The following is a 14,532-nucleotide window of genomic DNA, read 5'->3' as shown; positions in this document are numbered from 1 at the left end:
ATGGTAGTTAGTGTTATAAAACCAAAAGAGAAAGATTTCGTTTTGTCTCTCTCAATCTTTCTCACTCGTGTGTTTGTGTTCAAGCAAAAAAATAAGATTAAACAGAGACATGCACAGTTTGTTAAACCAATTCAATGCATCGGTGTAATGACGTTTATATCTGGAGCCGGACCAATCCAATCAATATATTGATCAGAGATGTTTCTAAAAGCTCAAGAACACTGAGCAACAACTTTCTCAAACTCTCAAATGTTTATTCTCTCACACACCATGAAGAAAACAAGAAAGTAGAGTTTATAGTAACTCTACGCAAAGGAAAGATTATGTCGCGACCAGAGGGTTCACTTTCATCATTTTTCCTTTTTCACCAAGTACCAGTTTAGTCTCTGCGGTTTAAGTAAACCGCTTCAACAAACCGTATTTAACCAGCTTTTCAATTCAAACTACAGCAAATCAGCTTCAAACCAAAGTATCTCTGAACTTAGATCACTGAAGGTTGAGCTTCAACAGTTAGTTACCAATTTAATCTTAACTAGAAAATTAAAATGTAACTCGACGCTACAGAAAAATGTTACATATATATGTTGGTAGGGACTACGTATGTCTTGGTTCATTGTGCTTAATGTAGTTGGTCAGGCAACTCATTCCCTTTGCTACATACAAGTGTAAAGGTGGTGGTGAGTTACATGTTTTAAGAAAATCGGTTCAGTTATATGAGTTGAAGAAAATTTGTTCGTTTAGTTCAGGATTTGAGAGATGAACATGTTTAAACTATAGTACTTTTAACAATCAAAGTGCCTTGTCACATTCTTATTACCAGATAATATATACATCAGCTTAATCCATACAAGTCACATTATTGGCTTTCTATGCACATACCAAGCCCACAAAGCACAATTAAGTGCAAAAAAAAAACTCCTGGCGTTCAGAAGAAAAAAGTTCAACAAAAACGTTCAATTTAAAAGGTAAAGTGAGATATAGCCGGCAGATAGCTAGGATATTCAGTAATTCACACCTAATGGTGAATTTGCAGCAGATAGAGCAAGTGAAGCTCTCTTAACGAATCTCCCTTTCATTCGAGGTCGTTTCTCTGCATTCAGTTTACGTACCTCGTACCTTATCTTCTTCGAGAACAATCTCGTCCTCCTCTTCTCTCTGTACCTGGAAACCCTAGCCTCTCTTCCTCCATCCCCAAACCCAGTTGATGGTAAACATCCACCAACGTAATGCTTATGATGACTTTCTCCTCCATTTATTTCCTGGGATAAAACATTACACTTGAGTTTCCAAATATTTTTTGAGTTAATAATTAATATATGAACATAAACCCCTAAATATTTTTAGAATTTACTAAATTTTTTAAATCCTTCAAAATCTCAAGGCCATGTTTCGAGGTTGCCACATCTAACTTGGACCTAATTAAAGTAATATATAAGCAACATGGACTAATATTTTCATTTGACTTACAAGGAAAACTCACTTTGATTTATAAAGAATGAGTTTCTATAACATACCATGGAAACAACTGGCTTGTCACTGATGTCTATGTCTCGTTCTGGTGGCTCTCCCGATGTCCACGGTGGACCTTGGCCTCCCCAAGTGGATATCACCGAGTCGTAGTTTAAACTCAGCATTAGGACATTCTTTTGCTCTTCCTCCTTCACCTTAATGCATTCAACATTCTTTACTGCCTCTTCTTCATACGTGTTGTGTGACTCGTGATCAAACCTCAGCTCTAACGCCAAAGTTCCATCCCCATCGTCCCGATCCTCACCGCAGCATGTTCCAATGTTCATGGCTTTTGTTTCTTCTCCTTCATCTTCTTCTATCTCGTCTTTTTCGATTTTGAACATCTCTGTATTAGACAACCCTAGCCCCTCCATCGCATAAGACTCTGTGACGTCTAATCCGTGGCCGAGTAGAGTCTCCACGTCAGCAGCAAACTCCTCAAGCTCCATGTCGGTCGGAAAAAAACCATTCAGACAACTTTCAGCGTTGTCTTCGTCCTCCTGGTCATCTATTCTCATCAAAGGAAACTCGATCTTTGGCTCAACGACATCGTTTAAGAACTGCTCAGCCACCATTGGATCAAGAACCGGCACTTGACAGATCAGCTGCTCTTCAATCTCATAGCTGTCGGTCTGATCCTCTGCACTAATCTCCGGCACTAAATCATGAAATATCGACAAATTGTTTTTCTTACCAGACCCACGTGGAGTCCGAGGTTTACGAGTGAAACCTTGATGCCACGTGGCAGCCTCGTGGGGATGAGAAGAAGGTGAGTGGTTGTGGTTGGTATACTTCGAGACCGCCGGGCTGGCCGACTTCAAACGAACCCTCTCGTGCCGGCGAGCGAGAGGGTTCGCTGAGTGGACCAAAGTGTCGCAAGATTGGCATAGAAAAGCATCGTCGGCTGCGCAGTACCACCGTGCCCGCTTCTTCACGCAGCTGTCGCAGGCCCTCGCCGTCTTAGCTCCAACAGCATTCGCCACACTTTTCATCTTTTTCACAAGCTCGAGAAACGAGAGAGCACGGGGGTCTTGTTCAACTTCAATAATTGAATATTTTCTTCAAATTATTGCTCTCTGCAAAAAGTAAGATATGGTGTGCTCCTAGGGGTATAGTAGTATTGGGCAATGAGTGTTTGAGACTGAGATGACATGCCCCGCATGTAGTGCATTCTCATTTGTCAGTGGATTTTGAAGTATTTTAATGCACTTTTTGGGTGTTTATGTCTTCTTCTATTGGGACCCACCCGAAGGCCTTATCTGGATTTTAATTGGTTGAGTTCTGAAGATGATCCTTATAACAGTGTTTTCATTGGTCAGCTTCTTTATCCAGTGGATTTCTGGTGTGGTCCCTCTTGTTGTACCCTTCCTTCCTCAGTTTTTTCTTCCTCTTGTTCACTTTTGTTTATTGAAGACTTTTTCTGGTTTTTGTTATTTCATTATTTCTGGTAGCAAAGATTTCGGCATTGTTTATATTCTTAATTTAAAAAAAAACGAATGAAAAATTACCTTTCACGAGATATAAATTATTAATATACAAAATAGACATTTCTTCGGAACACTTGCAAAAGTAGAAGAAAAACTGAAACCTTTGCTACCCAAAAATAAAGAATTAGCAAATACCAAAAATATCCCAACAAATTAAAGATACCAAATTCAAAATAAGTCCCTAGCTTTGAGCACTAGAAAACCATACACGTACCTTTGAAATGTGTGATATTTTTGAACGAGTGTGATTATAAGAACATTTACATGAATCAAATCCTCCAATGCTCTTAACTATAAAAATAGGTTTCTCAAATATTCTTCTCCCATTTCCTTTTATGTTTAACAATTAAGATAAGACTTGCGCCTTACGCATGGTAAATTTGTATGAAAAATATTTTAAAAAATATTATATGAAAAAGAAAATTTATATTCTTGATCGAATTAATATTTTAGTCATTAAACAATTTTTAAACTTTTTTGTTAATTACATAATTTTTTAATGGTGAACTGATCTCATTTTTAAAAATATTTCAGGTAAAAAATTACTTATCGTATAAGAACCTAACATTTAGGTTGAAAGATATCAGGTCTACTATTTGGTTACAATGAAACTATGTCAGCTCGGTTTTATATCAAGATTTAACCATCTAAAAGTTAATTATGGTTATAAGAAGTTTACGTTCACGTGCTAATTATATCTATCTTTAATATTTTTCTCTTTTTTATGTCGTTTTTTCGTTTTGATTATTACTCGTTATAAATTATTAAAAAGATACATATTTAGGTAAATATATGTCGTCTGGTGCACAATAAATATTTTATATTTATTATTTATTTTATGTTTTTCTACATATTATAAAATAATAAAATATTAATTATATATTAAATAAATAAGAAATCAGTTAATATTATGTAATTAATTGGTGTGCGCATATAAATTAAACGATCACTCTTTTTTGTTCTCAATCATTTAAGGATAAATGTATCAAAACAATCTATTTATCTATGTATATGATATATAATTAAATTTAAATAATATTAATATAGTATATTTTTAATATGGATATTTATTAAATAAAATTTCTGTTCAATGAAAATAACAAAATATAAGTATGTATTTTCATATGATGTATAGCTTAGTTTAAACGATATATATGATATATATATATATTAACATAAACATCTATTAAAATAAAATTATTTATTCATATGGTTTTATACTTATTGTATCTTATTACATAAAAAAATTAAAACTTGATCACAAAGTTTATGTGAGACTTTTAACAGTTTTAATAATTTATACTCATTTTGAAAAATTCAAAATACAACATATACAAAAAAAATCTAAATTTTTATTATATGATTAATTTAATTGTGTAATTTGTTTTAGTAGTAAAGAATTAAACAAAAATATAGAAATTATACAGATTGTTAGTAAATCTTTATTGTTTAAAATAATTATTTACCTTATATATTAATCACATAGGTAATTCTGTAGGTTTTATTTAATGAAAAATAGATAATATATTTCAATTTGATAAATGAATGGCCTATAATGAATATACTATATAATATAACGTTTCCTACCAATTTAGTTTTGGACTAACAAAATTCTTAAGTGATTCTCAAGCCGCCACATAAGCAAAATTAACATTTTAATTATACGACAACTCAACAATACTCTTTTTAATTAGTACAAACTATAGGTTATAACATTTTAAATGTTTCTCTTTTAATATATAAGAGATTATTTAAATCACAAAAGTTATTAAAAGACCAACAAACCAAACAAAACCTACTTATTTAAAAATTTAACAGTCGGAGTGTCCAAACCCAAATCATGCCCATCCGTTAAACTAGGGGTGGACATTTAACACGATACCTAAACCCATATCTGCACTCAACCTAAAAAAATCCGGCCAAAATCCAAACCGAAATAGTAAAATATCCGAATGGGTATTGATTTAGGAGAGATTAGATATCTGAACCCAAACGAGTAATATCCGAACTCAAATAGATATCAAAGATAACCAAACATATACATATCCTTATATTTCTAGTTTACTCATTTTATTTAAAATATTTATATTGATGTTACACATACTTTAAGATCATATAATATACATATAATTACTGAGAAAATGGTTTGATATTCACTTAAAATGCATGTCAAGCTTTTTGTTTCATTTATTAACAAAAGTTACATCCAAATTTTAAAAACAATAGCCAAATTAATGTCTATTTATTTTAGAAGTGTTTCCTTCAAATATATTAATCATTCAATCTATTATAAACAAAAAAAATCAGTTAAGCGAAAACTAAATTTATAAATACAAGAAAATTAAAAAAAAAAAACTTTCAAAATTAAATATTCGAACCCGAACCGAAATAACTGAACCGAACTAAAATACTCAAACCCGACATGATGTACATAAATACCCGAACAAATTCTATATCCTCATACCGAAATATCTAAAAATATGAAATACCTGACCCGAACCCAAACGGGTATCCGAACTTCCATCTCTACGTTAAACATAGATTGTGTCCTAAAAAGTTAAACATCAAATAAGTATTTTTTAAGTTTTGCTCATTCTTTCTATTTCTTCATTGAAATAATCAGTCTTATTTTCTTTCATCCTTTCATCACCGGAGAAAGGATAATCTTTAAATAACATACGTGTCAAATTTTTCTCCAAAAAATTACGAAATAACAAATCACGAATTATCTGTCAAAAAAGAAGAAAAAACTAACCGAGAATAGTATAACTTAGTAATATTTTGTGAATTTTTATGATGATGGCTTAATTTGATAGTCACGTTTTTCTATGAAATGCTGCTTTCAAAGAACGAAAATGAAACTATGCGATCTCTGGTGGTTGAGACATGAAAAAAGTGAGAAGGACGATGTTTTATATAATGAAGAGATGAAAGAAAAAGAGTGTTGATAAGGGTGTAAGAGAAAAAAACGGTACAGGTGATAATGAAAAAAATATGTTGGGATGAGCAAAACGAGAAAGAAGCAATGAAGAAAACATCAAACATTGTCAACCAATACAAAAGGCAAAAAAATCAATCATTGTCAACCAATACAAATTTTTGTAAGTTGGTAACTCGTTAAAACTTTTGTTCTTTATGTTTGTGTATCTAGGTAAAATTTAGCAAACATTTTCCATTTTGTTTGTCACTTTGTAGATCTTGAGATTAATTTATTTTTGTGTTTTTGTTGACTTGGTAAAGTTTGTCGAACTTTCATATTTATGTTTGTCAAACTTTGTAAAACTTGTTATTACTTTGTTTTAATCTTTGTGTAAATTTGGTAAAACTTGGAAAAAATTTACATTCCAATAAACTGATACAAGTTTTGATTAGTTGTACTTTTATTATCATGTAAAAATAAATGGATCTATACGGATAATTCCGTTTAGGCCCGTTTCATAAATAGATCCGTTTATTATCATGTTGACAAATCATTTTAAAGTTAACATCCAATTATTTTTTTAAAAAAATTGATTTATATTGGTGTCAAGAATATCAATTTTAAAGTTATTTTAGCCTAATGTTTGTCAACTATAACTTTTAACTAACGTTGGGATTAAAATGATACGATCAATAAAATTTTATAATTAAAATGATTTGTCAACAAAAATTCAGTATTTTGACTTTACTGAAAAATTGGTGTTTTATTTCAACCAAATTCGAAAATTCATTATTTTTTTGGGTCAAACGAAAATTCATGATTTAAATGATATTTTTCTCAATTTCAACCAAATTTGAAAATTCGTTATTTTTTTGGGTCAAACGAAAATTCATGATTTAAATGACGTTTTTCTCAGTAAAAAACTGCTATCTTATTTATTTACCTTTTCTTTATTTTAACTATAATCATGGCCACGAATTTTGTGACCAAGTATCCTGTCACTATATAGCCAAGGAAAATAATTCCTTTCAAAATAGATGAGAAAATCTTGGCGAGTCTATATACCCTCTGTTTGGTTTGCATAATTCTCTTTGGTCTTTGTGCACCGATTGGATTAAAAAAGTGTTTCAATACAATAAAATCTAATTCTCTCTGGTCTTTCTCCACCGATTGGATTAAGAAAAATGTTTCTATACAATAAAATCCATCCATGTGGTCTATAACTAATGAAAATAATATTAGAAAAATTGGCGTAATTCATACAAAAGTTTTATACGAATTTTTATTAAAGAGTTCACTTGTGTATGTAAAATCATCCGATGTGGATCTTTTGTAAAAAAGTATAATTGCTTGCTCTAAAATCCTCAAATCAATATAAATAGCAATTAAAGACCTTCAGAAGCTAAAATGGCATTCGATAGACCACAAAATAGCGACGAGTATCCATTGTCCAATCATTCTACATATTTACCAATGACCACAAACCATTTGTGGCCTTAATGTGATGAATATGACAGGTTTAAATTTTTTTTTTGTCAACAAATGGGTTTGGTATCTAACCCAAAGATATGTGGGCTGATACTGTTAAAGGAGTTCTCTAAACAAACTGCAATTATAAATTCTAACTGAAGGTCTTACTTTCAGCCCAAGAAACACGTATTCCTTGCAGAAATTGAAGGCTTCGCTTTTGGGTTGATTGTTAATTTTGTCACAGGAAAATGACTATTACTTATTAGTCATCCAATTTTCAATGGTAGGAGACTCTGCTTGCGGTTTCTGTATGTTTCTCTCCACAAATCTAGGATGAACTGAACCTATACTAGCCATTTGTAGTAACTAAGACTGTTCATGTACCACTCATCGGTGAGAGACATGGTGTGGATTACTGTTCATGTTTGTTAAATCCATCATAGTGAGATCTGAGAAATGCATGTTTAGGTGGAGTCTTAGCTAACTGAAAGATGGTTAACCCTAATGAATGAATATGTAAAAAGATATAATTCATTCTTTACGCATTTTCGAGTGGTATATTGATTTTTATTTAACTTTTATATTTGTTAGAAATAGAATATCCTTTATCAGAAATGTAAAATATCTTAATTAATTAATAAAAATTTATGGTCAATCCACTTATAAGTTATAATCAATTTATTTTAGGTCGATAATGGATTGTCCTTCTTTAGCCCTTTATATAAAGTTTTCTTATACTTTTTGTGTAAGATAATGTATTTATAATTTTGAGATTTTTAGTCTATACAAATCATAATCTCGAAAAAGAGAGATTAAGAATTAAATTATTCTACAACAAGAATTAAGCAAATCTTAACTAATATATAAAAGATTATGGTATAATTCACTTATTTTAAACTAGAAATTAATGATAAAATCAAATTTAATTAGAGCTCAGATCCTAAATAACCTAAACTCCTCATTGATATAACTCTTTGACCGGATATAATCATTATACTAAACTCTCTCGACCATATACAAATGTCTTAAATTTTGAGGTTTTTAGCCAATAAAATCATCATTTTGAAGAGGGATATTATGAATAAAATATCTCACATCAAAAAATTAAGAGAGCATAATATATAAAAGGTAAGACTAATCTATTTATAATCAATTTGTTTTAAGTTGGAAGTTCATGACAAATCCAAATTTAACATGATGAATTTTGGTCTTAAGGCGTAAAACCAAATTTAACAATTTTGAAAACTATTCCTTCCATATTAACCTTTGATAATATATACTCATCAGGTTTTATCGAGGATAAAAAATGGAATGTATACGGATGGACTGATGTGAGGAAAATATTAAAGAAACTAGTGATAATAAGAGAATGTCAAATGTAAATTTCACTTCTCTTTTTAAAATATAGTAACTCTATAATTGGGATGTGTAAGGATGGCGAGATGTGAGTAAAATATCAAAGAAACTAATGATTCTAAAAACATATCCAATATAAATTTCATTTCTCATTTTAAAATATCGTAACTCTATAATAGAATTGAATTTTATTCCAATTCAATTATATTTTATAGTAAAAAAATAGAGAAATAAACAAGCAAAAATTTATTATTCTATTATAGAGTAAAATTATTTTTATTCTATTACAACATAGAAAATGAATATATGAATTGAGTAAATTTGACTCTAAACTTCATTTTTTGGAGTAAGAATTGGAGTGGAATTGTAGATACTCTTTTTTTTTGGACCATATCTTTTTGAAGATACTCTAAAATCAAAAGGTGTAGGTAAAATATAGCATTGGGAGAGAGCAAAGAGGCAACAACTAACCACATGAATAGACTACAGTTTCACGTATAACCAACATATTGTTGCATTCAGTTATTACCAAAATAAAAGAACCGCTAGTGTTATATTGCAGTTATCTTTCCCAATCCAATTATGGCGAGACTGACAACGCATTTCTCTTACCACTTTCACGTCTCATTCATTTATTTCTAGGGATGACAATGCATGTTAGGTCTGCTCCGGAATGCACTAAAATATGTGTGCATCGTAACTGATTGGTCCGCCAAATACACATTGAAGACTTGAAGTGACCGTAATTCAAAAACACACACACACATCTGTTGAGAAACTCTATAACCCTCTCATGAAATAAATGCGAATAGTCGAACTAATTTATGGTTTAAACAATATCTTTCATAGAATATTGACTTAATCTTGTAGATCTTTTGTTACAAGACTTCGGTTTTTGAAATCTTAATTCTTACTCATCCTATTTTTGTGATTGTAAAACTTTTCAGGTTAGTACATAGACGTTTCAATTTTTAATAATACTGGTTTAGCCTAGAGCAAATGCATAATAAACGGTCCATAGACATTTAAATTCTTAATAATGCTAGTGTTTAAAATGCTCAATCAACCACGGAGTGCTATTACAACCACAAGCTTAAGCATCCTATTTTTCATATTTTGGTAAAAGCATGTCTTAACCAGCCTGTTAAACTTAACCATCATGGAAAAGTTTATACAAACTTTTCGCCAAAGGTCGAGAGAGATCTTTCTCTACATCATCCTTCTCAAAGAAGAGAATCATATCACAATCATCCCCTTTTGTAAGAGGTGACGCTCTCCTGGTATTTAAAACCAAGAAAAAGTACTAACTTCCAAATCATCTATTATTTTTGTGAAAGTCTATCTAAGACCGGTAAAAGCAACTGTCCTCATATGGATGACAATCGAGGTTTTGGATAGTACTACGACGTCACAAGTTAATATGACTAATCGTTTATACTTGAAGAGTTTGAAATGCGGATTGAATCTCTGGTAGATTAGATCACAAGTGGCAACAATATCTTGCATAACGCCTTATCAAACTTGCTTAAGCTTGTGTTTATATCTTTGTATTCCCCCAAATGTTATGTTTTGGATTTAGCCTTTTGGCTCGCAATCATGTTTTGTATGATGTAGATACTAGTTATGCCATCGTTTAAAAATTGTTTAAAGTTAGTAATGAAGACTTGGTGAACAAAAAAACGGTCCGGATTTTCCTAGTCATACATGAAAATGAAGATGGGTCTGGAGACCTGTTTGCTTCAGTGTTTATACTTTAAGATGTTAAATATGAATGTGCTGGTTATTTTTAGTAAACTTGTTTAACCCGTGCCATTCGTGTAACCAGTTACGTATTTGAATATTTGTACGATCAAAAGGGATCTAGAAACCAAACCGAAATTAAAACTAAAAAAAAACGATTCACCACTTTAAGGTTCTCACTGGAATTGCCGTGCACAAAGTTAAATTGGATTTTAGAAGGCTGTCAGGTCTATCAACTGTACAACCACATGGCCTGACCCACTAAGCACATTCAAGGCAATGTTAAGAGAAAGAGAAGTATTATTTCGAATTTCTAAAAATGAAGAGAGAAGTAGCATTTGATACATCACAAATAATACATCACGAGAATCTAAAAGGAAATAAGAAAAATAAATACTTCAATAAAAAAATAGAGATGTAAAAGTATACGCAGATATATGAACATTTTTATGGTATTTGTGTCGTCTTTTTCACTTTTCTCTATCATATTCCAATCTTATTGAAAGGTATCACCGAAAAGAGAGAGAGGCATGCTCATAGTTTGACAACCTCAGGGATAAAGACAGGGTACCGGTCGATACAATCCGACCATGGTCCCTCCGTTGGTGTTTTGATCGTACGGTTAGATTTCCACACGGCAGAGTTACACTTGAATCCACTCCCAAACGCAATCTGCCAAACCCGGTCGCCTCTTTTCATCTTCCCTTTAGCCTCTATGTAGCTAAGCTCATACCATAATGAAGACGAAGACGTGTTACCAAACCTATGCAACGTCATTCTCGAAGCTTCCACGTGTTCTGCCGATAGCTGTAGACTCTTCTGCAGCTCGTCGATCACCGCTCGTCCTCCAGCGTGGATGCAGAAATGTTCGAAGGCCATCTTGAAGTCCGGTATGTACGGTTTCCACTTTGCATTGAATATTTTACGCCCGATAAGAGATGAGAGGAAGAGCAGCTGTTCTGATGCCGGTAGGACCAAAGGACCTATTCAATCCAATACTTGTGTTAATTCAAGAAGAAAAAAATAATGGTTATAGAGATATACTCTTAGAAAAGTAAAGTACAACAGTTTACAAGTACGAATTAATTAAGCTGCAACTGTATTTTGGTCCTGATTAGTGACCACTGTGGTTGTGTCAGGGTTCGACAGGTGTATATTTATTTCATACGCACTCATAAAACATTCTGAAGCAAAATTTATTCCATTTTTTGAGTTTTACACAACAAAAAAAAATTGTCTTGAAAACAGAAAAAGTTAACTTTTAACAATATAAATTCGAGGCAGTACGTGTTGGCCTAGTCCAGTTTTAAAAACAATTATAAAATATAATTGGTTAAATTGTGAAACTAAAAAGATTGTATTCCAAATAACGTAATTAACCTTTTAAAATTTTTATATTACTCAATCAGTTTTAAAAGCAATTATAAAATTAAACAGTTTTCAGTAAAAATAAAATTACAAATGCTAAAAATATTTAATATTTAAATTTTCAAAATTCTTCTAACTATCACATATTGCCAAACATAGGGAGAGTATATATAGTTAGGTACTTAGGTATAAAAACAAAATCGTGTACCCAGAGCATGTTGTAATTATGATTGATAGTTACCTATGGTGGTGATGTTAGACTTCAAGGCTTCTCCAGCAATGGCCATGAGATCTTTATTCAAGTTTATTCCGACGTGACTTTCATCGTCTTCCTGCTGGTAAACGCAATAGTACGACTTATCTTCCGCACCCTTGTGAGTCCTGACAAGGTGGCAAAGCTTATACTTAGCTCTCCACCTGTCTGATCTGCGGTTAGAGAGGAGAATAGCCGCTGCTCCCATGCGGAAGAGGCAGTTTGGGAGCAACATAGCCCTCTCTTTACCCTGGTAGTAATTAGGAGTGATGATCTCAGTGCTAACTATCACCGCGTTGGAGTTAGGATGAACTTGTAACAAGTCACGTGCTACATCTACAGAGATAAGACTGGCGCTGCATCCCATCCCGGAGAGGTTAAGGCTCTTGATGTTACTCCTGAGCTTGTACTTGTTGATTATCATGGCCGAGAGAGAAGGCGTTGGTGAGAAAAGAGAGCAGTTAACGATGAGTATGTCGATGTCTTTAGGTTTAAGACCCGTTTTCTTGAAGAGATCGTCCATGGCAGTGAAGATAACCAACTCTGCTTCACTTCTAGCTGCATCCATCGTTGGAGTTGGAGGGATGTAGTGAATGGCTGGAGGGAGACAAGTTTCTTCTCCGAGGCCAGATCGTTCGAGGATTCTCATTTGGAACTCAACGCTCTTTGGAGTGTCTATGAGGTTGAGACGAGAGTGTTCCATGAAAGTAGCGAACGGGACACGGCAAGTGACGGGAGGTTTGAAGCAAGAGTAGTCAACAAGGTAGATGGTGCGTGGCTTGGACATGAAGTAAACGGTTAAAAAGAACATGATGACGAAAGAGGAACCAAGGATATGAAGGAGACTGAAGTTGAGTGAGTTCAAGTGATTGAGGATCTCTTCAGGACCCATTCTGAAAAGCTCAAGGGCGGTGTATGCGAGGATTGGGATCAGAAGAAGGGTGGGGAAGTTGTTGACTAGGTATTGGTAACCGAGTTTAACGTATTTGTGCTTCATGGAGCTTGAGAGATCAGGCATTTTGGGAGGCGGCATGATTAAGGGTTTTTGCCTATGAGATTTGGAGGTGACAAAGGGAAAGAAGGAAAGGTTTGGGATATAAAGGAGAAACGGAGCGTTGAGAGGAGTTAATGCAATAGACTCAAGGTTCACATCACTCAACGCCCTCTACTCCTTTTCTCTCTGGCTGCTCATTTCTATTTGTTTATTTTTATTTGTTTCTTTCACTCATTTACCAAATATATTTCGTTTTTCTTCTTGATTTCCAGTTGTAGCCAGAGAAACGTTATTTATGGGAGCTAATGATTAAGGAGTTAATACTTTTTTAGTTTTTACCCTGCGTCAGCTCATCAGTTTTTAGAATCTTCTTTAAAAAATGAAGAAGAAAAGAATATGCATGTGTCAGTTGTGTTCCTTTTGATGGATGGCAATAAATTTTAGAGAAATTACTTATAATGACTCTAACTATATCTAATATTACTCAAATAACTCTTAAACTTTAATAATTACTAGCATAACACATCCAACAAGCAAAAGTACCAGAAACCCAATCTAGTTCTCAGTAATCAGTTAGATCGAACCCGCAAAGCCATTTCTTGTTTCTTTTTTTTTTTGTTATCTTTGCCAGAAAAAATCATATTTTGTTCAACTTTTGGGTCAACCTCATCAAGTTCTCAACCATTAAGAACTTTAATAAATAAAAACAAAAATCATTTTCTCTGTAATTCTCCATTTTTTTGGATAATGTAAAATTAACTGGTTATGTAACCCTATCAAGTCAAATATTTTTTTAAGTAAGCTTCAGTATGCAAACTCTAACTCAGATCATCTAGATCATAAGTTAAATAAGTTAACTCGCAATCAAACAAAAAAAAAATTAGAATATTTTTTTATAATATAATTTAAAATTTAAAAATCCAAAACATTAATATTAAATACTGAATAAAACCAAGACCTAATAATATATTAAATCAAAGTTAAATCAGTGATCAAAAAATATATTCTACAAAAAAATTTTGCGACGATTCATCTTCAAACTTTTCATCTACTTAAAAATATTTTTATGTGCAAAGTTATCTTCAAACTTTGCATAAAAATAGAAGTTATCCATATATATATAACTATCAAGCTCATGAGTTAACTCATATTCATTAAAAATCGTTGATATAACTTGTGATCTAACTTAATCTCAGATCATTAAACTCATTTATTAAATGAACCTAAAAATAAAAATTATACTCATAAAATTGAATTAAACTGAGGTAGCTCATGAACTATAACTCATTTTGACACCCCTAAATTTGGTGCGTGCGGAGTGGAAACACTGTATAAGCGATCATCACTGAGAAACCAGAACGTAAGTTTGATTTTGAGCTTTGCAATAAAAATTTACGTCTAGGAAATGGGGAAAAACGTTGAAGAAGATGGTTTT

At 32.4% G+C, this 14,532-nt stretch overlaps 2 protein-coding genes across 2 annotated transcripts; both read right to left on the bottom strand.

Moving 5' to 3' along the window:
- Positions 1-780: 780 nt before the first annotated feature.
- On the bottom strand, positions 781-2,686 carry LOC108838324 (zinc finger protein CONSTANS-LIKE 16). Its single transcript, XM_018611277.2, has 2 exons — positions 1,515-2,686; positions 781-1,259 (listed from the first exon to the last, which is right to left on the bottom strand). Exons 1-2 carry the CDS (start codon positions 2,499-2,501, stop codon positions 1,002-1,004), a joined length of 1,245 nt encoding a protein of 414 aa, XP_018466779.2. The 5' UTR covers positions 2,502-2,686; the 3' UTR covers positions 781-1,001.
- An 8,078-nt stretch (positions 2,687-10,764) lies between these two features.
- LOC108857446 (3-ketoacyl-CoA synthase 5) lies at positions 10,765-13,183 on the bottom strand. Its single transcript, XM_018631467.2, has 2 exons — positions 12,092-13,183; positions 10,765-11,465 (listed from the first exon to the last, which is right to left on the bottom strand). The coding sequence occupies exons 1-2, from the start codon at positions 13,134-13,136 to the stop codon at positions 11,017-11,019; spliced, it is 1,494 nt and encodes a 497-aa protein (XP_018486969.1). The 5' UTR covers positions 13,137-13,183; the 3' UTR covers positions 10,765-11,016.
- Between the last annotated feature and the right edge of the window lie 1,349 nt (positions 13,184-14,532).

Source organism: Raphanus sativus, chromosome 1 (genome assembly GCF_000801105.2).
Source record: "Raphanus sativus cultivar WK10039 chromosome 1, ASM80110v3, whole genome shotgun sequence".
NCBI classification, from domain to species: Eukaryota; Viridiplantae; Streptophyta; class Magnoliopsida; order Brassicales; family Brassicaceae; genus Raphanus; species Raphanus sativus.
Note: the sequence above shows the minus strand (reverse complement) of the source record. Positions and strands in the feature narration are given on the sequence as shown.